Genomic DNA, 24541 nt, shown 5'->3' with positions numbered 1-24541 from the left:
GGGGGGGGGCAGCCAAAATTTTTTTTGCTTGGGGCAGCAAAAAACCTAGAGCTGGCCCTGGTTTCAATAAAATTTTGATTAAAAAGTTTATTAAAAAAAATTGCAAAAAAATTCACTAAAAGAAAAAAAGGTCAATTTCAAGTTCTTCAAAATGAAAACAATGTAGACATTTAGTCATTTTTGACAAAACTAGTTTTCCTTTTCTTGGCCAACTCTGTTTCAGATGTTAGTTGGTTCTCTCTGTCTCTCTCCTTTTAGTTGTCCCACATTAACAAAAAGCCACAACAATTGTTTTGGAACAATGTTTTTTCACCCCTGCATAACTCCAAAGCGGTTGAACAGATCCAGCTAAAACTTAAAAAAATAAAAAAATAAAAAAAAAAAATCAGGCAGATGCAAAGCTTTGAAAATGTCAAAAGTTACTTGTGTTGCAGTGTTTATAATGGAAATGTAATAAAGGATTACAATCCTAACTACAGTGGCTGCAGCCAGACTTCACAATTATTAACTACTATCATTAATAATAAATAATTTATATGGCACCATAACATGGCATGGTGCTTTACAGAGATTAAAAACTATATAGGCTTCCTGCCCCAAAAAGTTTACAATCTATGGGCTTGATTTTAACAGTTCCATTGACTTTAACAGCACAGGATCAGGACCTATTTGAGTCATATCTAGGACATGAAGATAGTCAAAGGAAGGAGGCAGGGAATGAAAGGATGGGCATTAAGACAAATATAAAAGAATAACATGATCACATAATAACAATACCCATGTGTACTGATATTTCTAAATAGAGACCAGGGTAACAAAGAACAGCTCAGGGTGTGGGAGTCGATAGTTTGACATGTGGTGGTGACATCCAAACGATACACTGAATTTATTGTGCATTCTGCCCACAAATCCATCTAACAGTCAAATCCCCGGATGCCTCAGGATGCCAGGATGCCACAGTTTCACTGAATGGGCAACAGTCTCCTCCTGTACTGAGGAGACTGGGGAAGGAGTTTGTTGACTTTGGACTTTGTTTCACTTTGCTATCAACTCTTCCTGTCCAGAATTCAGAGCTTCCCAGTGGTTCTAGCCCTGGACTGTCCCATTATTACTCTTCATAATTGAGCCCCAGCCATGGCCCAGGACCCCATTGAGCTAGGTGCTCCACAGACACAGAACAAAAAGACAGTCTCTGACCCATGTGAACTGACAATAGGAGCTATCCCAAGGAACTGGACTTTAAAATCATGGCAGTAGGATGTAGGAACAAGCTGTTTACAGACAGTTTTAAAAGTAAGATGTGTTAGCACAGCTTTCCTGTCGCAGTGAGCCTTGCACAGTTACTCTCAAGCTACTAAGGCAGCCTAGTTTTAAAGGCAGAAGGATATGAAAAATAACATTGATACAATCGTTTAAAAGAATGTTTTTAAGAGCAATATAAGTCAAAAGACAGGTCTTTTGTGTTACAATTAAGATATTATTTACAAAAACATAAGAACTGGGGACATATAAAAGTAGATTTCTCCCCAGTAGAAAATCCATATAAGGAAATTACAAGATAAACAGATCTCTGGTTAAAAGAAAACAAAATCAAATAGCTACATTGTCTGAACTAGTTCCTACATAGTTACAGGGACATGATAATGGGAGGTTAAGGAGGGGAAAGGAAGTGACCTAGCAAATCTCCCTAGATGATTGGAAGGCTATAATGCTGTGCTACTAAGAATAGAGCATGCTTCTCCTTCCGGAGAAATGATATTTTCACACAAAAGAATACAAAACAAAATAGAGACACAATTCTGATCCAAATGCTGGAGGGGACATCAGGATGTAGGGGAGCGTCTCTGTATCATCTGGGATTGCCTCAAGTCAAAAAGTTTCTGGGCTGAAGTTGGAGAATTGACGCACAAGTTATTTCAGAAACACATTCCCCAAATCTCTAACACTCTGGTGTCAAGGAAAGGTTCGGGGTTGCTGAAATGACACAAAGGCAGGAGCCTGTTTAGGATTCTTGTCACTGCTGCCAAGGGATGCAGAACAAAATGGTGTCTGTGGAAAGAGAAATGATCCGAAGAAAGAGCCATGGAGAGCCTCACTATCTGTGTGAGATTATCCGTGAATTCTCCAAGGGAAGATGGGGCAAATGGGTTGAACTGATGAAAAAAGAAAATTGATATAACTTTTACCAAAGCAATTTGTCTGCCTACTGAAATGCAGAATGTGTTGTGTCTCTGCTCAGCTGTATTCCTTCACTCTTTGTATCTGTCACCTTAAAACAGTGCCCCTTTGGAAACTCCAGCCACGACACGTATCCCACACCACAGCATCGCATGTTCTGCACACTCTCTTTCTCTGTCAGAGGAACCTTCTTCTAACAAAACTGTATTTTCACAGCTTGATTTCTTTATAAGCGCAGTTTCATTATCAGACTCACCATGAGAAAGAGCCAAAGAAGCCTGCACAGAGAAGATGCTTCTGCAGACAGTGATGTGAACTCTGCTGGCTCCCAGAGAAAACCTCTCCTATGGGCAGGCCACTCCATAATTGCCCACTGCGCAGTTTCTGGCACCTTCCTGTTAAGTGTCTAGTTCTGGCCACTGCTGGAGATTGAGCTGGAGGGACCATGTGTCAGAGCCAGTCTGATAATTCCTGTTCTGATGTCTTCAGCTCAATCGCTCTTGCAGCCTCCACAAGCTGGAGTTTTGTTGCAATATAGTCCAAGTTTCATTAGACACTTGTGCCTTTCCAGTGCATTCAGCTATACTTCACCTGTGTGTTTTGTTTTGACCCAAAATAATGAACAGCGTCTTTAATTAGACTAAAGCAGACTGAGTAGTGTAAAAACAAGGCGAACAGTTCCTTGAACTGAAGACCAGCTTTCAAATTGTTTTGTTCGTGCCCTGTTATTTGTAAACAGTTCTCCAAATAGAGCTTTGCCCAAACCAGTGTTCATGGCCAGAAGCCTTTAGCTGAGATTTGCTTGAGGAATGAACAAAATTTGTTTTGCAGCAAAAGAAAATGAATTGTGGATGGAAGCAGTTTATAAAGGTCAGGTCAGTCCGCCAATCAAGGAACAGAATCTGTACCATGTGATATTCCTTACCTCTATATTGAAACACTGTGGAGGCACTCATACAATATGGTGACAGGGGCCATAGATAGATAGATGATCCAGACAGACAAACGGCACAGCTCAAAGCAGAAAATCACAACTACTGCATAACTGATGGAAAACTTCTACATTTTGCGAACAATCCCAATTTCAAATATGTTCATAAAAACTATTCAAACCATTTCAAATAATAAACATTTTCTTAGAAATTGTCACCTGGTGGCACAGAGGTCACTCACAGAGAAAACAGCTAACTCTGCGTAACGCTGCTTTCAGACAGTCCTGTGAAGTATCAGCCTCCTTCCCGCACTGCTGGCCAGCAGTTCTGCTGAACGCTGCACAGCCACGAAGCCCAGCACTTTGGACAGGACACAGAGGAGAACCCTGTATCCAGCTGGAAATGCTGCAGGCGTTTTCAGGGGACAGAAGCTGATAGTGCCAATCCTTCCATGAGTGCTGCTCATCAGGGTCATTCTGCAGCCCAGTGAGCTCCGGATGCACAGCGCCCCTTCCTGCATGCTGAGGCTCTAGGCGCCACACGGTCTCAGCAAATGGACTCCCTGCGGCTCTGCCCTCCTCAGACTGGCCCTGCCATGTGTCGGTGGATCTGCTTAGGCCAAAAAGAGCTTGGCTGTAGCTGCTCTTAGCCTAGGCCAATAGAGATGTACTGGGCAAGCCCAGAGAGGGACCATCACAGGTACTGTCTGACACCACTCATCTTGCAGTGCTGCAGGTTTCTTATGAAGAAAAGCAAATGCTCCCGAAGGGGCTACAAATGCCCAGTCAAAAGCCAAGGCCAGAGTCTGGCTAGGACATCACCAGGCTTCTAAGGCTGCATGATGTCAGGGAAGCCTTGATTTGCCTTTGTCCCTCTGCTCTGGAGACACTGCCAGGGAGGAGACATGCTGCATCCCAGCCGTGAGGGTCCATGCACCCAGCCTCCCTGGGAGAAGTTGCTCCACCTCTGAGCAACCTCCCACACACACCCTGGGCTCCAGGACTCCGCTGGTGCAGCTGTGAGTCCCTTGAACTGACCCGAGTTCTGGGGGAGGAACAAACTCTGGAGACTGAGACCCAGGTAGTTGGAGCCAGGGGAGCAGAACCACGGCAGCACCCAGCTCCCTGTTCTGAGGCAGAGATATCAATCAATGGGCTGGTTGTGATATAGGGAACAGGGTAACAAGGGATGGGCTGAAGGGAATGTAATCCACCCCAGAGCACTTTGCCTCCAGCTGCAGAATCAGGGAATCTCCAGCCCCCGGCTCTGGCCTCTCATCAGCTCAGCTCCGACACCAAGACAAACTGGAGCTGGGGCTGGTGTTTGGTTCAAAGGTTTTGTTAATGACAATCCATGTCCCCTGTGGGTGCAGCTCGGCCCCATGTGTCACGGATGAGCTGGGGGGGGGGGTTCTCTCACAGCCACAGCTGCGCAGGCCAGCGCAGAGAGACAGTGACATTAATAACTGGGGGGGAGGGGCTATTTACACAGGAAAGCAGGAGCGACAACCCCCCTTTTCTAAATGTATCAGCCCAGGGGGATCCGCTGGATCCGTGTCGGATTCGACAAACTGCACGAGAGAGAGACGGGGATTAGTGCTGGGGAGAGGAGCCAGGCTCAGCGGCTCTGTGTGATGCACAGCCCTGGCAGTGCAGTCCAAACTGTGCACACACACACCCCCCCCCCTACACACACTCTCTCTCTCTCTCTCATACCCACACATACATGCACACACCTGCACACTCACAAGCAGGCACACAACCACTCACACTCTCTCACACATATACACTGCACATACACATGTATATGCACACACACATACATGTACACACACATGCACACACACACACTCATGCATGTACACAGTGTGCACACACATGCATGTATACACACACTTGCGCTCACACACACAACCACTCATGCGCTCTCTTCTCTCCTGGTCTGCAGGAATTGGTTCCAGGGAGAAGACAGAAGTTCAGTTTCTGCCCCATAAAAGCCTTCACCTCCCAGATGACACTGTCCCCAGGGGCCCAGCCAGTCCTGATCTTGATGCTGGGGGTGTTTTTTTGATGCAGATACCTGAGCTGCTGGTGACAGGGCTGAGACCCTGGAACTAATATCATACAGGCCAATGATGCGTTAAAACAAAAGGTCTGAGTCTCACAGAAACCAAAGCCTCTGTACATAGTTCAGGCAATGGGAAGGAGCTTTAAAAGCTAACAGAATGTTAGGAACCATCGAGAAAGGGATAGATAATAAGACAGAAAATATCGTAATGCCACTATATAAATCCATGGTACACCCACACCTTCAATACCCTGTGCAGTTCAGATCACCCCATCTCAAAAAAGATATATTAGAATTGAAAAAAGTACAGAGAAGGGCAATAAAAATTATTAGGGGAATGGAATAGCTTCCATTCGAGGAGAGATTAAAAAGACTGGGATAGTGCAGTTTGGAAAAGAGACGACTGAGGGGAGATGTGATAGATGTAAATAAAATGATGACTGGTGTGGAGAAAATGAATCAGGAAGTGTTATTTATGTCTTCACATAACATAAGAACCAGGGGTCACCCAATAAAATTAATAGGCAATGGGTTGAAAACAAACATAAGGAAGTAATTTTTCACACAACGCACAGTGAGCATGTAGAACTCTTTGCCAGACGATGTTGTGAAGGCCAAAACTATAACTGGGTTCAATAAAGAACTAGATAAGTTCCTGGAGGATAGGTCCATCAATGGTCATTAGCCAAGATTGGTCGGGACAGAAACCCCATGCTTTGGGTGTCCCTAAAACTCTAACTGCTAGATGCTGTGGCCGGACGACAGGGGGTGGATCCCTCAAAAACTGCTCTATTCTGTTCATTCCCTCTGAAGCATCTGGCACAGGCCACTGTCAGAAGACAAAATACTGGGCTAGATGGACAATTGGCCTGACCTGATATGAATAGCACAAAGCATGTAGGGACAAAATCAGAAAGGCTAAGACACAAAATGAGTTACACCTAGCAAGAGACATAAAGGGCAATAAGACGAGGTTCTGTAAATACATTAGAAGAGTAAGAAGGTAGAAAGTGCAGGTCCAGTATTCAATGGGGAAAAAAGAGCAATAATGGATGACACATATAAGTCTGAAGTGTTTAAGGCCATTTTTGCTTCAGTCTTCACTAAAATGGTGGACTGTGACCAGGTGATTAACACTGTTAACATTAACGAAGGGGAAGGAACACAAGCCAGAATAAGGGAAAATGGGTTAAAGAATATTTAGATAAGATAGATGAAGTATTCAAGTTGCCAGGACCTGGTGAAATTCACCCTGGGGTACTTAAGGAAATAGCTGAAGTAATTTAAGGAACAAGCTGAAGCAATTTCTGAACCGTTAGAATTATCTTTGAGAACTCATGGAGGATGGGTGAGATCCCAGAGGACTGGAGAACGGTGAACATAGCACTTATCTTTAAAAAGGGGAAAGGAAATTACAAACTAATCAGCCTACCTTCAATATCCAGAAAGATATGGAATAAATGATTAAACAAACAATTTGTAAGCACCTAGAGGATAATAGGATGATAAGTGACAACCAGCATAGATTTGTCAACAATAAATCATGCCAAACCCCAATCTAATTTCCCTTTTTGATAGGGTTACTGCCTAGTGGCTGGGGGAGGAAGTAGACATAATAAATCTTGACTAGCGAAGCTTTTGACGCATTGCCACATGACATTCTCATAAGCAAACTAGGAAAATGGGGTCCAGAGGAAATTACTACAAAGTGAGTGCACAACTGGTTAAACCGTATTCAAAGAGTAGTTATCAATGATTTTATATCAGACTAGGAATATGTATCCAGCGGGGTCCCACAGGTCTGTCCTCAGTCCAGTACTATTCAATGTTTCTGTTAATGACTTGTATGATGACTTATAAAATCTAAAATCTCTGGACGACACCAAGCTGGGAGGGGTTGCAAGCACTACGGAAGACAGGATTAGACTTCAAAATGACCTTGACAAATTAGAAAATTGGTCCAAAATCAATAAGATGAAATTCAGTAAAAACAAGTGCAAAGAACTACACTTAGAAAGAAAGAAAATGAAATGCACAAAGACAAAATGAGGAATAACTGTCTAGGCAACCGTACAGCAAGAAAGGACCTGGGGCTTATGCTGGATCACAAATTGAATAAGAGTCAACGTGATGCAGTTGAAAAAAGGGGAAATTTCACTCTGGGATGTATTAACAGGAGCATCATATGAAAGACACAGGGGGTGTTTGTCCTGCTCTATTCAGCACTGGTGAGGCCTCAGCTGGAATACTGTGTCCAGTTTTGGGTACCACACTTTGAAAAAGAGGGGATCAAATTGGAGAGAGTCGAGAGGAGAGCAACAAGTGGTAAGAGGCTTAGAAAACTTTGCCTGTGAAGATAGGTTGCAAGAACTGGGCATGTTTAACCCAGAGATCAGAAGACCAAGGGGGGACCTAATAACAGTCTTCAAATATTTTAATGGCTCTTTTAAAGAGGAAGGCCATCCATTGTTCTCCATGCCCACTGTAAGTGGAATAAGAATAGGCTGTTTGCAGCAATGGAGATTTAGGTTGCATATTAGGAAAAGCTTTGTAACTATAAGGCTAGTTCAGCACTGGAACAGGTTACTAGGAGACTGTGGAGTTCCTGACACTGGAGGCTTTAAAGAAGAGGTCAGACAAACACCTGTCAGGAATGGTCTAGGCCTCAGCACAGGTGGATAGACTAGATGGCCTCTTGAGATCCCTTCTAACCCTACATTGTTACAATTCTATAAAGCACACATGAAGCACATACACAAAACACATACAATCACAGATGCACACACACACCTCCTTCTTAAGCCATCAAATTTCCATGTCCCCAGGGTCCTGAACAATCAGTTATCCTACAAGCCAGCTGTCCCCCGACACTCCCCTGTCCCCATAACCCAGCCAATCATACAACCCTCCCCACCCCACCCCTGTCTCTGGGGGCCCTGCCAGAGGGGTCGGTGACTCTAGAAGTTCTGGCTGGGGTAGTGCCACAAGGGCAGGAAGGTGTCAGGGTTCTCGCCGGAGTGGGTTCTCTCGTGTCTCTTGTGGTGGGAGCTGCGGCTGAAGCTCTTCCCACAGTAGATGCAGATGTAGGGCTTCTCGCCCGTATGGATGCGCTGGTGCTGGGTCAGGGTGGATTTGTCAGTGAAGCTCTTCCCACAGTCGGGGCACTTGTAGGGTTTCTCCCCGGTGTGGATGCGTTGGTGCCGGGTCAGGTTGGAGCTGACGCTGAAGCGCTTCCCGCAGTGAGTGCATTTGAAGGGTTTCTCTCCTGTGTGAATCCGCATGTGTTTGACCAGGTCCGAGTTCTGGCTGAAGCTCTGCCAGCACTCAGCGCACGTGTTCGGAATCTCGATGGTCGGCGTCCGCTTCTTGACCTTGATCTCCTTGGCCTTGGCCACGGCGGCCTCCCCGCTCCGGTGGGAGCACTTGCTCCGGCCTTTGGCAGGCGGGTTCCGCAGGTGCCGCTTGCGGTGGGAGCTGCGGCTGAAGCTCTTCCCACAGTCAGCGCATTTGTAGGGCTTCTCGCCGGTGTGGGTGCGCTGGTGCTGGGTCAGGGTCGACTTGTCCGTGAAGCTCTTCCCGCAGATGGGGCACTTGTAGGGCTTCTCGCCCGTGTGGATGCGCTGGTGCCGCACGAAGTTGGAGCTGACACGGAAGCTCTTCCCGCAGTAGCTGCACTCGTAGGGGGTCTCGCCGGTGTGGATGCGCTGGTGGGTGATGAGTGTGGAGCTCTGCCGGAAGCTCTTGCCGCAGTCAGTGCAGATGAAAGGCTTGTCACCCGTGTGGATGCGCTGGTGGTTCACCAGATCCGAGCTGTGCAGGAAGCTCTTCCCACACTCAGAGCACAGGTTGGGTCTGTCACCCTTGGGCAGCGGCTGGTAGACCAGGGTCTCCTCCTCCGGGGGGCTGCGCTTTGGCTTCTCTGACTTACGCTTGTTCTTGGGCTTCTTCTTCTCCAGGGTCTTGGCCACATTCCCCTTGGACTTTTTGGGTGACATTTCAGGTTGCTACTTTCACTCGACCCCTGGGGCCTGCGCAGAAATATTCGTCTCCTTGTGCTCACTCACAGCGCTGTCATCTGCTGGAACAGAGAGAGAGCCCAGGCATGAGCCATTACTTCAGGGAGGGACTGTCTACTGCTTTGTGTTCGTACAGCACCCAGCATGATGGGCCCCACTCTTGGTTGGTCCTGAGACCCTGTATAATAAAGCCCTGATTAATAAAAATAAATTCATATCCCAGCAGTGCCTACAGATTTTCCCTGAGATCAGGGCCCCATTGTGCCAGGCACTCCACAGACACACAGAGAAAGACAGTCCCTGCCCCCAAAAGCTTCATCTAAATAGACAAGACAAAAGGATGGGGGGGGGGAACAGAGACAAAGGAACCACCCCCATGCCACTAGTTTGTGTTGCCTCTGGCAGTTTAGCTAGGTATTTATATGGCCCTCATCACTGCAGTATCTCAGCACCTCAACTCTTTAATGTATTTCCCCTCACATAACCCCATGAGGTAGGCCCCTGCCACTGCCCCCACTGTACAGATGGGAACAGAGACACCGATGCCCAGGGTCACACAGTCGCTTCCAAAAAATCCTGCTGTGGTTCAACCACAAGTAACTGAGCTTGATTACCAGGGAGGGTCCCTGGCCTGCATGGTGCAGGAGGTCAGACTAGATCAGTAGTCTCCAACCTTTTTATGCCCAACATCACTTTTTGAATGTAAGGGCAACCCAGAATCTAACCTGCCCCTTCCCCAAAGCTCTGCCCCACGCACTCCATCCCCACCACATCTCCATTGCTCCCTCTCCCCCACCCTCACTCACTTTCACCAGGCTGGGGTAGGGGATTGGGATTCAGGAGAGGGGCTCTGAGCTGGGGCCGAGGGGTTCGCAGTGTCGGAGGGAGCTCTGTGCAGAGCCTGAGGCAGGGGGTTGGGATGCAGGAGGGGGTGAGGAGTGCAAACTCTGGGAGGGAGTTTGGATGCAGGAGGGGGCTCCGGGCTAGGACACAGTGTTGGGGTGCAGGACGGAGTACAGGGTGCTGGCTCTGGGAGGGGGGTCAGGGCTGGGGCTTGGGGTGCAGGAGGGGACATGGGGCACTGGTTACAGGAGCAGGGTCAGGGCTGGGGTGCAGCCTCCTGCTGGGCAGCACTTATCTCTGTCGGCTCCTGGTCGGCGGTGCTGCGTGGCTGCCACTAAGACAGGCTCCCTGCCTACCCTGGCCCCACACTGCTCCCACAAGGGCCCAATGAGCCCCTGCGGCCCCTGGGGGGGGCGGGGTTCACATGACTCCATGCGCTGCCCCTCTCTGCAAGCACCGCCCCTGCAGCTACCGTTGGCTACAGCTCCCCTTTCCCAGCCAATGGGAGCACCATGCAGGCCAGGGACCCTCCCTGGTAATCAAGCCAATGGGAGCTGCGGGGGTGGTGCTTGCAGGCAGGAGCAGCGCATGGAGGGAGATCCCTGTGCCCCCGCCCCCAGGGCCATGGCAGGCAGCCGGGGCAGGCAGGGAGCCTGCCTTAGCGGCAGCCCCACTACACCACTGGAGATCGCGATCGACTGGGAGATCCTCTAGGATCAACCAGTCGATCGTGATCGACCAGTTGGTGACCACTGGACTAGATGAACACAGTGGTCCCTTCTGCCTTAACAACAATAAGCTGAACACAGTCTATTCCCAGTCCACAGCCCTCCACTAGTCCAGCCCCTCTACCCAGAACTGGAGGACAGGAACCTGAGAGAGAAGAATGGGAAATGTAAAAACAAATTATAGTAGTTTGTTTTAGCATTTCCTAGGGTTTTCCCAGCATCCAGCACAAGATAGAAAATCACCAAGACTTTTTTAACACCCCTTCCCCCCTGAATAAGGGAGTCTGAATCAAAGCCGCTTTGGGGATTCCCCTGACACTGTCCCCAGGACAGCACACTCCCGCAACAGGTGGGGACTAGGCAGGCAGGACCAATTAAACCCATGTGTTTGTGACTGACGTGCTCAGCTCAATTTCTCATTTCACAGGGCTCGGATATCACACTGATGGGCGCAGTCCACGAACCTAAACAGAACAGTGCATTTTCCCAGTTTTTATGTTCACAAATTGTCCTTGGACGGGCAGCAAAATTCTCAAACCTGCTTGTTCTTCAGAATTAGGAGCACAGGGTGACAGCAGCCCTCGGACCAATGGGCCCATCTAGCCTGGTATCCCACCCTTCTTGCTGCCCAGTTCATACTAGTGGGGCCTCTGGAGCAGTATCTCCATTTCTCAGCTACCTCACCTCGGACTAGGATCATGTCAGTGTCGAGTACCCGATAGTTCAGGGGAAGGTGTGAGGAATCCAGTCATGGGCAATTATGGACTACCCTGCACATACAGAGACAGTCTCACTAAGCCCAGGCAGTCAGAGGTTGATTTTTGCCTTGAAGCAAGAGCATAGATATCCCTTATATACTCTAGCTAATTATGAGTGTTCTTCAGTGAGTATCTCTGGGCCCATGGATTGTTCTGAATGGTGAGTACTGTCAGTGCAACTCATGCCGATTTTGGTTACTTTGATAAAAATAATAATGAAAAAATGCTTACCTCTTAGAGCACACAAGTCACATGTTGTTGCTTCTATTTTCTGATTGGATGAGGAGGCTTTTCAAGGCAGGGACAGTGTATGTCTCTCTGTGTGTACAGCACCCAGCAGATTCCAGCAGAATATTATGGCCAATGCTACGAGATGAAATTGACATGGTGTTGGTTAGATCCATGAATCTTCCAATCAGAGAGAAGAGACGATACTATGTGACCCCTGCAAGTAACCAGTTATGAACTGCACAATGCACAGTTACCTTTGTGTTGACCCTCTCTATCTAAGTACCTCTATGGCATCTATCAGCAAAGAATGTGAGCGCTCCAGTGTAGCCTCCCACTCCTGCTGAGGTAGGGAAATGTTATCATCTCTATTTTACAGATGGGCAAACTGAGGCACAGAGAAATGTAAGGCCAGTAATTTCCAAGGTGATGAATGACTTTGGGTGCCCAACTTGCAACCCCTTTAAGGGGCCTGATTTTCATACAATGCTGAGCACCCACTTGCTGAAAATCAGGCTCTTTTGTGTGGTCGCAAGCTGGGCACTCAGAAATCACTAGTCACTTCCAAAACTCTTGGTGTAAGTGAAGTGCCCACGGTAGTACGGCGAACCTCAGACAGAGCTGGACCCAGCCCACCTGAGAGCCCTGCGGAGTCTTAACTCATCCCTCCTGCCAACTTACAGCAGGGCAAAACTGCAAATTACCTAGTCAAACAAATCTTTCCCAAACGTGCCCAGACTGAGAACTCGCCTTTCAGAAGCACTGAGCACTGCCTGAGCGCCGGAGAGGGCGGACACCAGGCACGAGAGGCGCTGGACTGGCAGTGATCTGGCTGGTAATTAGCTCTAATGCCTCCGGATGAAATTCACCCCAGGGCAGGGGGGTAGCAGGACGCCTGGCACCACTTCAATTCTGCGTCAGGCGGGGGTAGGGGGAGCTTGGGGGGTCACGGAGGGCAGCAGCTCCGGAACTCGCAGACCCCCGCCCCCCGGGAGCGGAGCTGTGGCGAGGAGGGGCCGGTGGTGCAGAGTCACTTTCCTGCCCGGCCCAGGCACTTTCCCCCGGGTCTCTCCCCTCACCTGCAGGCTCCAGCTCAGGGGCTGGTGTCAGCAGAGCCCGGGGCTGCCCCAAGGGCTGGTTCCAGCCCCCGGAGAAAGTCCCCCAGGCTGGGCACAGAGGGGCGCTAGGGAAGGGCTCTTCCCGCACACGTCCCGCGGAGCAGCAGCGGCTCAGCCTGGAAAGGAATCCGGACTCACAATGGAGGCAGCAGCAGCCTCTGACCCAGGAAGCTCAACCCTGATATCCTGAGTGGAGAAATACAGAGAGAGCCGCCTCCCCCGGCTTTGCAATAACCAGAGACCTCTAGCGACAAACTCTAGGGGCACCGGCTCCCTGCGCTCCCCCAGGGACAGAAACGCGGCGCAGGGTGACCGGCCCACAGTCCTGACCAGAGAGCCCACAGGCACAGCCCGGCTGGACCAGACCCCAGCGCCAGGTGGAGCCCCGTGTCCTGGCTCCGGCATTGGCAGAACCAGATGCTCCAGGAAGGTGCAAGAGCCCTGCAGTAACAGGCAGATGTGTGAAAACCTGTCCCCCCTCCAGTATTGGTCTCATCCTGGGCTCTAGCTAGAGATCAGCTCACTCCCTTCATTAGGGAGTTCAGTGTCCCTTCAGAAATGTTTGTTGTCGTTGATTATGGGACCTCTGGATAGTCTTGCTGTCCACAGAAATGTCCAATCCCTTTTGAATCTTGCTAAGTCTGTGGCTTTCAACCACTTCCTGTGGCAATGAGTTCCCTGGGTTAATTACATATCGTGTGAACAAGTTTTTCCTGTTAATTGGTTTTGAATTTCTCACCTTTTAATTTTGTGGCGCGTCCCTTGTTCTTAAGTTATAAGACTGGAAGAACAGAACTCCTGATCTCCCGTCTCTAGATCATTTATTATTTTATAGACTTTTACCCAGCCCCCTTTTATTCCTCTCCTTTCTAAGGTAACAATCCCAGTCTTTTCAGTCCATCTTCATATGAAGATTCTTCTGGGTCTTTGATCATTCTTCCTGTCCTTCTCTGAACCCTCCCCCCCCCCCCCCCCCGAATATTCTCTGTATTGTTCGTCATCCCATCCCTTATGCACGTTAACATCTTGTTAGCTTTTTTGGCCTCAGTTGTGCATTAAACCAAGCTTTTCATAGAACTACCCACAAAGGTCCCTTTCTTGGGTTGATGCAGTTCATTCAGAATTCTGATTTAGAAGAGTTTAGAATGTGTCCCTCCAATGTACATTACTTCACAATTGTCAGAAAGAACTTAATTGGCCATCATGTTGCCCATTCCCCTTGCTTAGTTAGGTCCCCAGAAACCTCCAGAGCAAAGAGATCAGAGACAGAGTCCCAGAGAAAGGTGTCACTTGATGCCATTCAGGAGCCCAGGCAGCCTCCTGTCAGGACTTGTGGTTTCTGTTCACAGCTCTGGAATGGGAGTGTTATCTAGTGGTTAAAGCAGGGAAGGCGATTAAAAATCAGAACTCCTGAGCTCTTTCCCTGGCTTTGGGAGGGGAGTATAGTCAAGCTCTTCCAGCAGTGGGTACAGTGAAGCACAAAGAATCAGCACATTCATTCTGAAGGGCGGAGTGGCTACATTTCTGCTCACTGGTATTAGGAACTTGGTTCTTCTCTGTGCTGTCGGAACTGCCTCATCTCTACAGTCAGAGGCGAAATGATGCTTGTTTGCCTTTTGGGGTAGAGGTAGGAAACCTTGCTCTCCAATAAGGGCTGGGAAGCACACAGCATCATTGATACCAGTGTGTGGAAGAGCTGAGATTTGAGCTCTCAGTCTCCTGGCTTCCAACCACGATCATGATGGGGTGACCAGGCAACATTCCTCCTGGGAAGAAATGGGGCTTCAGGTCCATGCCAAGAGACCTGCGATGCTTAGAGGGTCTCCAACGAATTCTGGGAGCTGCAACCCCACAGCATCCCTCTCTGCCCCTCTAGCTCCTGCAGTCCACCACAATCATTTGCCCTGTAAGTGTTCTCCTGTGTCTCCACCTTCCCTTGCCCCGACCATCTCCATCCCTGCTCCCTCAGTCCCTCTCTGCCTCATAATGATATGGTGGACAGCCGCTTTTCCTGCTGGCGGCCGGCTTCCACCCCACTGGGAACAATGGGAGACACTGGCCCTCTTTATTAGCTAAACATCCATAACCCCTGCAAGGGCTGGGGAAGTGGCAACCATCTTCACTGAGGGTAGCCAGTGGCTTCTGTTCCACTGAGAACAATGGGGAGGTGGTGAGCGGTCTGAAAGCAGGCAGCGCTCTGTGAGTTTGTGCTTAGTTATCCTTAGACAATGAGAAGGTTTAAAAAGACAAAGATGTGATATTGTGAGTCATCATAACTTCACAATTCTTCAGACAATCGCCAACACCCTGGAGCTAGGTTGGAGCCAATGCCCCTAGAGGGGAAAGGCCCCATGTCCCATTCCCCCGCCCAAGGGCAGACAGTTCCTCCACCCTGGGACTCGATTGGAGCCAGTGCCCCTTAGAGTGGGAAGTCCCTGTGTCCCATTCCCAAATCTCCTGTGCCATCTCCTGAAGAAATAAGGAAGCTGAAAAGAGAACAGCCCAGTGTGGTTAAATGCCAAGGTAGAAGAGTTTATTTGCGCTCAGCAGGAATCATTCACATAGTGTAAAATCAGCCTATGGGCAGCCAACAGAAAGGAACATAAACAATGAGGAGGGAATTAGGAGGGAGAAGAGGCAATCTGGGGAGTCAAAGACATAAAGACACATAACCAGAAATTCTTCACTAACCCCAGAAGTAGGAAGGCTGTGCAAGTCAGTAGGCCCATTAGACCTCCGTCCCTCAAAGCTTTCCACCCCTCTGAACAGATTGTCTTGTGTCCTATTTCCTATCCTGTTCCCTATTGCCGAGGCCCAACCTCTTCTCCCATTGCCTGATACCTCTCATTTCCTCTTCCTCTGTGTACAGGGGCAACTAGCCTGGCTCCTCCTCCTTATTCCCAGCTACTTTCCAAGGCTGTCAGGCTTGCCATGAAGCACCAAACACACCTGGAGTAGCAGCTAGCAGGCCAGAGGGAGAAACAGCCATGGGAGCAGCCAGCTGTCTGGACCAAAGGCCAGAGTTCCACGTGCCACACTTGGCTGTTCCATCACCTGGGTGAAACAGAAGCTATCTCAGAGGGCAAGGACATTGCCAGAAAGCTATGGGGTTTCTTTGCCTCAGGCTCCATCCCAGAGAGTGTTGTGGAGAAACCTACCCCAGGCTCTCTGTGCAGGTAGCAAAGATAAGGCACTGTCAGAGACTGAGGTGTCAAAAGAGGAGGTTTTGGAACAAACATCGTTTACACTACACTAGCGCTGCCTCCCAAACTCCTGAAGGATGTAGCTGAGCCAAAATATTTAAATATAATTTAAAACCATTCAAGTTACCTACTATAAAGGAGGGGCTGAAGGGTGTTGTATTAAAAAAGATGGTAGGGAAGAGGCAGAGATTACAGACCAGCTTCCATACCAGCTACATGGATTGAAACAGGCATTAAAGCAATCCAAACCTAGATGAGGACGATATGAGGGGATGTGACCAAAGGAACCTACTGGGATTCTCTAGAGCACCTCAGCAGAACAGTGGATGAAGAAGATCCAGGTGACATCCTTTATTCCGACTTCCAGAAAGCCATTGGCAAAGCTCCTCCAAGAAGCCATGAAGGGAACCAAGACGTTGTGGGGTGAGTGGTGACGTGTTGTTATGGATTGGATACTGGGAAGGGACAGGGCACAAAGAGCAGAGCTCAGTGGTCAGTTTTCCAACACAGAAGATTGGCAGTGGGCTGACAATGGGAAGCAGTGTGGTCTGACGAATGGAGCACTGGCCTAGGAGCCATCAAATGAAGGGTCTGCTCCTGACCTGCTCTGTGACCTTGGACAAGTCGTTTCCCCTCCTGTGTCTATTTGGATAATAAGCTCTATATACAGACAAGAATATCCAGAGTAAATACTAAACATCTCCAGACAGGTTTTGGAGAGGATATGAAGCCTCAGGCTTTGGAACTTAACGATTCAGGGTTAAGAGAAAACTTTTCCTGGAGACAGATAAGCCTATAACTGCTCACTGCAGAGCTTCTTCACTTTCCTCTGAAGCATCTGGGCTGGCTACTGTTGGAGGCTGGACTAGATGGACCATGATCTGATCCAGTCTGGCAATTCCTATATCCTCATGTTCTTTGGAGCAGGGCCTGTCTCTAACTATGTGTCAGCAGCCAGAACAAAGGGGCCTAATCTTGGTTGGGGTCTCTAGATGCTGATCTAATACCAATAACATATAATATGGAGTAGAGTTATATTATGAAGGTCTATCAGCTGCATTTGTACATGCAAACAGAGAGATGTTTAATAGATCTGACCCAAGTTAACCATTTGGAAAGAGGTTAATTAACATCCCTGATGAATGTGTAACAAACACCTCTTGTGGATCTGCCCATAAAGAATTATGAGGCTGGGGAGGGGAGATGTCTGTCATGCAAACAAACCGCAAGAACTGGGTAATCACCTTTGTGAGGGGTGTCAATGGCTGAGGATCACTAACCCAGGCATATCAAAAGAACTGAAACACTGACAAGGCTCTTGAAATACAGATCACAGCAGGGAAAGGCCCTGGGGGTTAAAGGAGATGGATGGAGGATAGCTGGGCTCTGACAAACAGAATGTCAGGTTTAGGCTAAGGCCTTGGCTACACTTGGGAATTCACAGTGCTGCTGTAGCGCTGTGAAGCACAAGTGTAGTCATGCCGCCAGCGCTGCGAGAGCTCTCTCCGAGGGGAGTAGCTTGCAGCGCTGCGAGCAAGCGTGCAGCACTGCAGGCGCTGATTACACTGGTGCTTTACAGCGCTGCACTCGCTGCGCGGGGGGGGGGGGGCATTTTCACACCCCTGAGCGCAGCAAGTTGTAGTGCTGTACAGCGCCAGTGTAGCCAAGGCCTTAGTGTGAATTTAAACCAGCATATATCTCTCACCATGTGGACAGCTACTCCAGTTAAAGCAGCTTTTTTCTGGTTTAGCTTATGTCGCTTGGGACAGGGTTAAAATAAGCTGAAAAAGTCACTCCTATACTGCAATAAAACTGTCCACATGGGGGTTTAACTGATATAATAGTAAAACTTTTATAACTGGTAAAACTTTCCTGTGTAAAGAAGAAAAGGATCACTGATGTCTAGAAATTTAACATATTTTCCTTTTAGTCTTCTGTAACTAAGCTGAGAGTACGTCATCTAGTGTAGTTTACAAGCAGTTTAAATCTAGATATGTCATGCAATTCGTTTCTTTGGGTTTACTAGAATAGTTTCTCTATTTTGAATATATCTGGTTTGTTTTTAAGGAGATAGGAGTAAGACTAAGTAAGGATGAGACTCTTTGGGTAATTTCACTCCGGACAACCCAAGAGAGCAAAAGTGTTCTATTCCCAGTCCTGCCACTGGCCAGCTGGGTGACCTCGGGCAAGTCCCTTACCCCTCTTTGGGTCTCTGGCCAGGTCTACACTATAAACTTACATCAGTAGAACTACATCGCTCAGGGGTGTGAAAAATCTTGTGGAGATGGATTAAATATGCCAAGGGGAGAAGCTCTCCCGTTGGCATAGTAGTGTCTTCACTGAAACTGCTGCAGTGCAACTGTGCTGCTGCAGCATTTTAAGTGTAGACCTGCCCTCTGTCCCCCTCCCCATTTGTCTGTCTTGTCCATTTAGCCTGGGAGCTCTTTGGGGCAGGCACTGTCTCTCAACATGTGTATGTGCAGCTCCTCCACAGTGGGGCCCTGATCTCAGTTAGGGACTCTAGCCTGGATTGTAATGGAAATAATAAACTGAGAATGCTGATGGCTGCCTAGAGCTCACCACTCGACTTGGGACAAAGGATAGGGACGAAGGGGACTCTGATGTGTCAGAACAAGGAACAGAGAGATGCTGACACAGCAAAGAGGAGATGAAGATGATAGGTAGGGTGTCCTGTGGTTCTGACTTAGAATTTGTGTTTAATATATTTATTACTGAAGGAACAGGGTGAGCAGCGAGGTGACAACATTTGCAGATGACACAAAAATATTTCAGTTTAGTCACATATAAAGGAGGCTGAGTGCAGAGGGATCTAGCAAAGCTGAGGCAATATGATGGCAGAGGGAATTCAGTGCAGATAAGTGTGAGGTAATGCACTGGAAAACAGCCTTCATATTTTTTAATGAAGATTCAATTTATCTAGGAAGTGCTTAGATACTACTGTGATGGGTGCTATCAAAACCCTACTATAGATAGATACGAGATATTTTTTATAACTTTCCATTCACTTGATTAGGGAGTGCTGCTTAAAAATTAATGGCACTACATGGCCAATGAAAAGGAACAAGATGAACTACTCATACACAATGCTAGTAACATCTCAGGAAAAAGGCCTACAAGTCTTGGTGGACAACTGAATGAAAAGCTCTGCACGATGTGCAGCAGTGGGTAACAAAGAAACACACACACACACAAGACATATAAACAGTTGGATAGAAAATAATACTGAGAATATTCTAATGCCACTATATAAATCAATGGCGTGTGTAGTTCTGGTCACCCCATCTCAGAGAGGACATAGGAGAAACGGAAGGTATTCAGAGATGGGTGACAAGAATAATTACAGGCCTGGAAGAGACTTTTGTATGATGAGAGACTGAAAAGATTGGAACTGTGTCAGAGAAGAGATTAATGAGAAGACATAGTAGAGGTGTATAAAACAATAAATGGGATAGAGAAGATGCTCCTATTTACCCTCTCTCTCCATACAAGAAAAAGGGCACAGACAATGAAACTGAGACATAAAATTTAAAACTGATAGACATGCTATTCTACACAATGCATAAATAACCTGTGGAAATCTCTGCCACAGGGTGTATGGAGCAAACAGTAGCATTGACATTAGACATTGATGTGAAGAACAGAAATACCATCCCTAGTTACAATGGCTAGGAGGAACATTTATAAGGGGTGTTTATGTAAAGAGCAGAAGCCAGCCACCCATTTCCTGGATAGATGCAGCAGCTTTCCCCCATGAGTAGGCTACTAGAAAACTTTTCATTAGGGGAGTTTCACACCTTCCCTTGAGGGAGGTGGTAATAGCCACTTCTGGAGACAGGTGATGGCAGTAGAAGGACAATTGCTCTGATCCTATGGATGAGAGACCATTCTAGAGTGCTGTGTCTAGTTCCGGTGTCCACACTTTAAAAAGGCTGTTGCAAAATTGGAGAGGATTCAGAGAAGGGCTACACAGAATGATTTGTAACATGCCTTACAGTGAGAGAAAACTTACGGAGCTCTAGTTATTGAACGGTAGATTAAGAGGGGATCTAATCACAGTCTGTAGGTATCTAGATGAGGATCATATTGCTGATACCAGAGGGCTCTTTACTCTAGCAAAGTTCCAGTGGCTGGGAGCTGAAGTCAGCAGTGTTCAAACTGAAAATAAGAGGTAAGATTTACGGGATTGTAGTGAACCCTGGGAACAGATCCCAAAGGCTGCGGTGGATTCTCCATAACCTGGAGCATTTAAACTGAGTTTGGACTCCTCTTTCTAAGACACACTTTCTCAGTCAACCACAAGTTACTGGGCTGGACGCAGGAGTTACTGGGTGAGATTCTCAGGCATGTGATGTGCAGGAAGTCAGACTAGATGATCTAATGGTCCCTTCTGTTCTGAACATCTATGCAATCTCTGTGGTCGTTCCTAATCTCCAGAAGACAAATCCCCACCATGCAGACAGCTCCCCACAGTGGAGCCCACACTGATCCCTGCATGATCCTCAAACGTCCAGCTGTTCAGAATGTTTGGGTAGGGAAGGTCAGTAGCGGGTTTTCGCCCTTGTGGATTTTCTCATGTCTCTTGTGGTGGGAGCTGTGGCTGAAGCCCTTCCCACAGAAGGTGCAGATGTAGGGCTTCTCGCCCGTGTGGATGCGCTGGTGCTGGGTCAGGGTGGACTTGTCAGTGAAGCTTTTCCCACAGTCAGAGCACGTGTAGGGTTTCTCCCCGGTGTGGATGCGCTGGTGCCGGAAGAGGTTGGAGCTGACACTGAAGCTCTTCCCACAGTCAGTACATTTGAAGGGCTTCTCGCCAGTGTGGATCCTCATGTGCTTGATGAGATCAGCATTCTGGCTGAAGCTCTGCCAGCACTCGGTGCACGTGTTCAGCACCTCCACCTTCCTCCTGGCCTTGGCCTTTCCCACGGCACCCTCACGCTGCTGCGGTGACGAGCACTTGCCTGGCCTCTTGCCCATCAGGTGCCGCAAGTGCTTCTTCTTGTGGGAGCTGCGGCTGAAGCTCTTCCCACAGTCAATACACTTGTAGGGCTTCTCACCCGTGTGGACACGCTGGTGTTGGGTTAGGTTGGACTTGTCGCTGAAGCTCTTCCCGCAGTCAGGGCAGGCGTAGGGCTTCTCGCCCGTGTGGATGCGCTGGTGCCGGCTGAGGCTGGAGCTGACGCCGAAACATTTCCCACAGTCAGGGCATTTGTAGGGCTTCTCATCTGTGTGGGTTCTACGATGGTTGATGAGGCTGGAGTTCTGGGTAAAGCTTTTCCCACACTCGATGCAGATGTTGGGGCTCTCCTCCGTCTGGGTTCCCTGGTGCACCACAAAATCCTTTCGCTTCTTAATTCCTTGGATGAGTTTCACCGGTCTCTTCTCCATGGGCTCTGGCTCCTCTGGCCTGCACTGGCTCTCACAGGGTTTGTTCTGCTCAGGGCTCTGGCTCACAGTCCTCTTGGATTTCCTGGGTGACATCTTCAGCGTATTGGCTTCCCTGGATAATGATTCAGCTCCTTACAGTCAGTTGTACCCCATTGTGAGCTGCAAAATCAAAACAACTCTTCAATTAATTTCTTTAAGAATGTATTAGTATTTGTGGAGCATCCATCAGAAATACCCACTCAGAGAATATTAAATTCTTAGTCCCTTTATTACGGTGCAAAGCCATCACCTAGCACCAAGACTAAACCTAATGAGACATTTTTAACACCCCAGTAATAGATTCTCTGACTCAAACACTAGAAAAGAGCATAATCCAAGGAGCTGCTTTGGGGGATCCCTCTGACCGTGTCCCCAGGGCAACACATTCCCCCAGCAGCAGGGGGAATAGGCAGAGGCAGGAACTGGCTTTTCCGCTCTTTGCTCCTCACCTTGTCCCAGGAAAGTCAATCTGCCCCGGGGGGCTGCAGGGAATGGGGCTGGGCAGGGCTGGGAGCCAGGAACCTCCTTCCCCACTGATTGCTCCTGCTGCCGCTGCCAGTCTCTATCCCTGTCTCCCTCCGGCCCCCTCTCCTCCCCTCCGCTCTCCCGGAGCTGGCTCGGCTCCTGCAGGCGCTCAGGAGAGCAGAGCCTGGGGGAAGGAGGGGGGGTCAAGGAGAGCAGCAGCTCTGGGACTCGCAGACCCCCGCCCCCCCGGGAGCAGAGCTGGGGCGGTTGGTGTAGAGTCACTTTCCTGCCCGGCCCCAGCCCTTTCCCCCGGGTCTCTCCCCTCACCTGCAGGCTCCGGCTCAGGGGCTGGTGTCGGCAGAGCCCGGGGCTGCCTCAGGGGCTGGTTCCAGCCCCCGGAGAAAGTCCCCCCGGCTGGGCACAGAGCGGCGCTGGGGAAGGGCTCTCCCCGCACACACCCCGCGGAGCAGCAGCGGCTCAGCCCCGGCTCCCGGCTCACAATGGAGGTGGCGGCAGAGTCTGACCCAGGAAGCTCAACCCCCGATGTGCTGAGCAGAGAGGCAGAGAGCAGCCGCCTCCCTCCCTTAGCAACAACCAGGGCCCTCTAGCGACAACATTTAATGAAAACCCTTTCCCTGCGCTCCCCACCGGCACAGAAATGCGTCACGAGGGGATGCGGCCAGAATCCTTCTCTCCATCCTGAGCACAGAGAAACCTCCAGAGCAAATGGACCGGAGACACAGCCGCAGAGAAACCTGCCCCTGCTGCCAGCCAGGGATTCTGAGAGCCCCTGGGGCCTTTATTTCAAGGATGCCTCAGAAAATTCCCTACTGGAGTTCCTAGGGTGACCAGACAGCAAGTGTGAAAAATCGGGACAGGGAGTGGGGGGTAATAGGAACCTATATAAGAAAAAGACCCCAAAATCGGGACTGTCCCTATAAAATCGGTACATCTGGTCACCCTAGGAGTTCCTGGACTCTCCTCCTTCCTGTCCCCACCCCTTGTGTTCATCATGGGTAGGCATGCCATGCCAAGCCATCTCTTTGCTGGTCTCTTCCACCCAAATCAATTGGGCCAAGAACTCTGGCCTGATGGTCTGGGATGGGAGGCAGGAGGGATCCCTCCCACCTGCTCTCCGTGCGAGGTGTGTGTGGTGGGGCAAGGTGCACTAGTTCATGTTAGGGTAGTCACTCATGCATACTTGGAATACTGGATATTCTGGTACCTCCAAGGCCTGGTAAGGCCTATTAGATACTGGGTTGCAGGGGGCAGCCCATGGGTAGGCAGAGGCAGCAGGTCCAAACCCCTTTGCCTGTGATGAGTGGTTTATACTGCAGTCTGCCCCAGGGAACGGGGGCTAGATGGAGACTGGGCAGTAGCCAAGACTGAGGCAAAGTGGGGATAGTGGGTGGGGGTTACCCTGGGAGGGGGAGCCTCAGAGCTGTGAGGGGTTATTGCCAGGGGGCAACACCCCAGACAACAGGGCACTGGGTCCGGGAGGGACACAGGGGCCAAGTGGTAGCTGACACTGGCCTGCAGAGGGCACTCCAAGGCTGGAAATGAGCTAATTCCCAAGACGACCAGCAGGAGGCACCGCAGCAGTGAGTCCCACACCTTTACACCACCTTATCGTCCATTCATCCAATCCATACTTCTTTAACTTGCTGGCAAGAATACTGTGGGAGACCGTATCAAAAGCTTTGCTAAAATCAAGATATATCATATCCACCGCTTTCCCCATATTCACAGAGCCAGTTATCTCATCATAGAAGGCAATCAGGTTGGTCAGGCATGACTTGCCCTTGGTGAATCCATGTTGACTGTTCCTGATCACCTTCCTCTCCTCCAGGTGCTTCAAAATGGATTCCTTGGGGATCTGCTTCATGATTTTGCCGGGGACTGAAGTGAGGTCTGTAGTTCCCCGGGTTCTCTTTCTTCCCTTTTTAAAATATGGGCTCTATATTTGCTTTTTTCCAGTTGTCCGGGACCTCCCCCAATCACCACGAATTTTCAAAGATAATAGCCAATGGCTCTGCAATCACATCAGCCAACTCCCTCAGCATCCATGGATGCATTAGATCTGGACCCATGGACTTGTGCATGTCCAGCTTTTCTAAATAGTCCTTAACCTATTCTTTCACCACTGAGGGCTGCTCATCTCCTCCCCATGTTGTGTTGCCCAGTGCAGCAGCAAAGGGAGGGGATGGACCCGACAGCACTCAGCCAGTGTATGGGGCTGCCCACCCTCCAACTGACGGCAGCCTTGCCTCATGCTTCTTTCACTTTTCTTGAGCAGGTCCTGTGGGAGAGTGCCTCCTGTCCATCTCTCACCCCAGGCCCTCTGGAACTCATCGTACCCGACTCCCAACAGCCTCACCGGCTGCTCCCAACATGTCACCTGAGTCGGCTGCATGACATTCAGCCAGTCCATGTCCGAACCACACCCAGAAAATACCTGTACATGTTCATGTGTCACACCCTCAACTTTCTCACCTGCCTGTCCCACCCCAACACCACATGGTGGGACCTGCTGCTGCTTGAGGAGCGGGAGGAACGCCAGCCT

At 49.2% G+C, this 24541-nt stretch overlaps 2 protein-coding genes across 2 annotated transcripts in view; one reads left to right on the top strand and one right to left on the bottom strand.

The window, feature by feature from the left end:
- The window catches only part of LOC117887172 (zinc finger protein 501-like), a 1015593-nt gene that overhangs the window by 750385 nt on the left and 240667 nt on the right, over positions 1-24541 (top strand). The gene's annotated exons all lie outside the window — the stretch shown is intronic.
- LOC117887593 (zinc finger protein 585B-like) overlaps positions 1-24541 on the bottom strand; it is a 56340-nt gene that overhangs the window by 20001 nt on the left and 11798 nt on the right. The window contains exons 3-5 of the mRNA XM_034790237.1: positions 23640-23654; positions 20617-21369; positions 8137-9181 (exon numbers count right to left, since the gene is read on the bottom strand). Of these exons, the coding sequence (XP_034646128.1) occupies positions 8137-9181; positions 20617-21369; positions 23640-23654 (1813 nt within the window). The remainder of the gene's footprint in view (positions 1-8136; positions 9182-20616; positions 21370-23639; positions 23655-24541) is intronic.

The sequence above is a fragment of the Trachemys scripta genome, chromosome 14 (genome assembly GCF_013100865.1).
Source record: "Trachemys scripta elegans isolate TJP31775 chromosome 14, CAS_Tse_1.0, whole genome shotgun sequence".
Classification (NCBI taxonomy): Eukaryota; Metazoa; Chordata; order Testudines; family Emydidae; genus Trachemys; species Trachemys scripta.
This window is presented reverse-complemented; position numbering and strand designations above follow the sequence as displayed.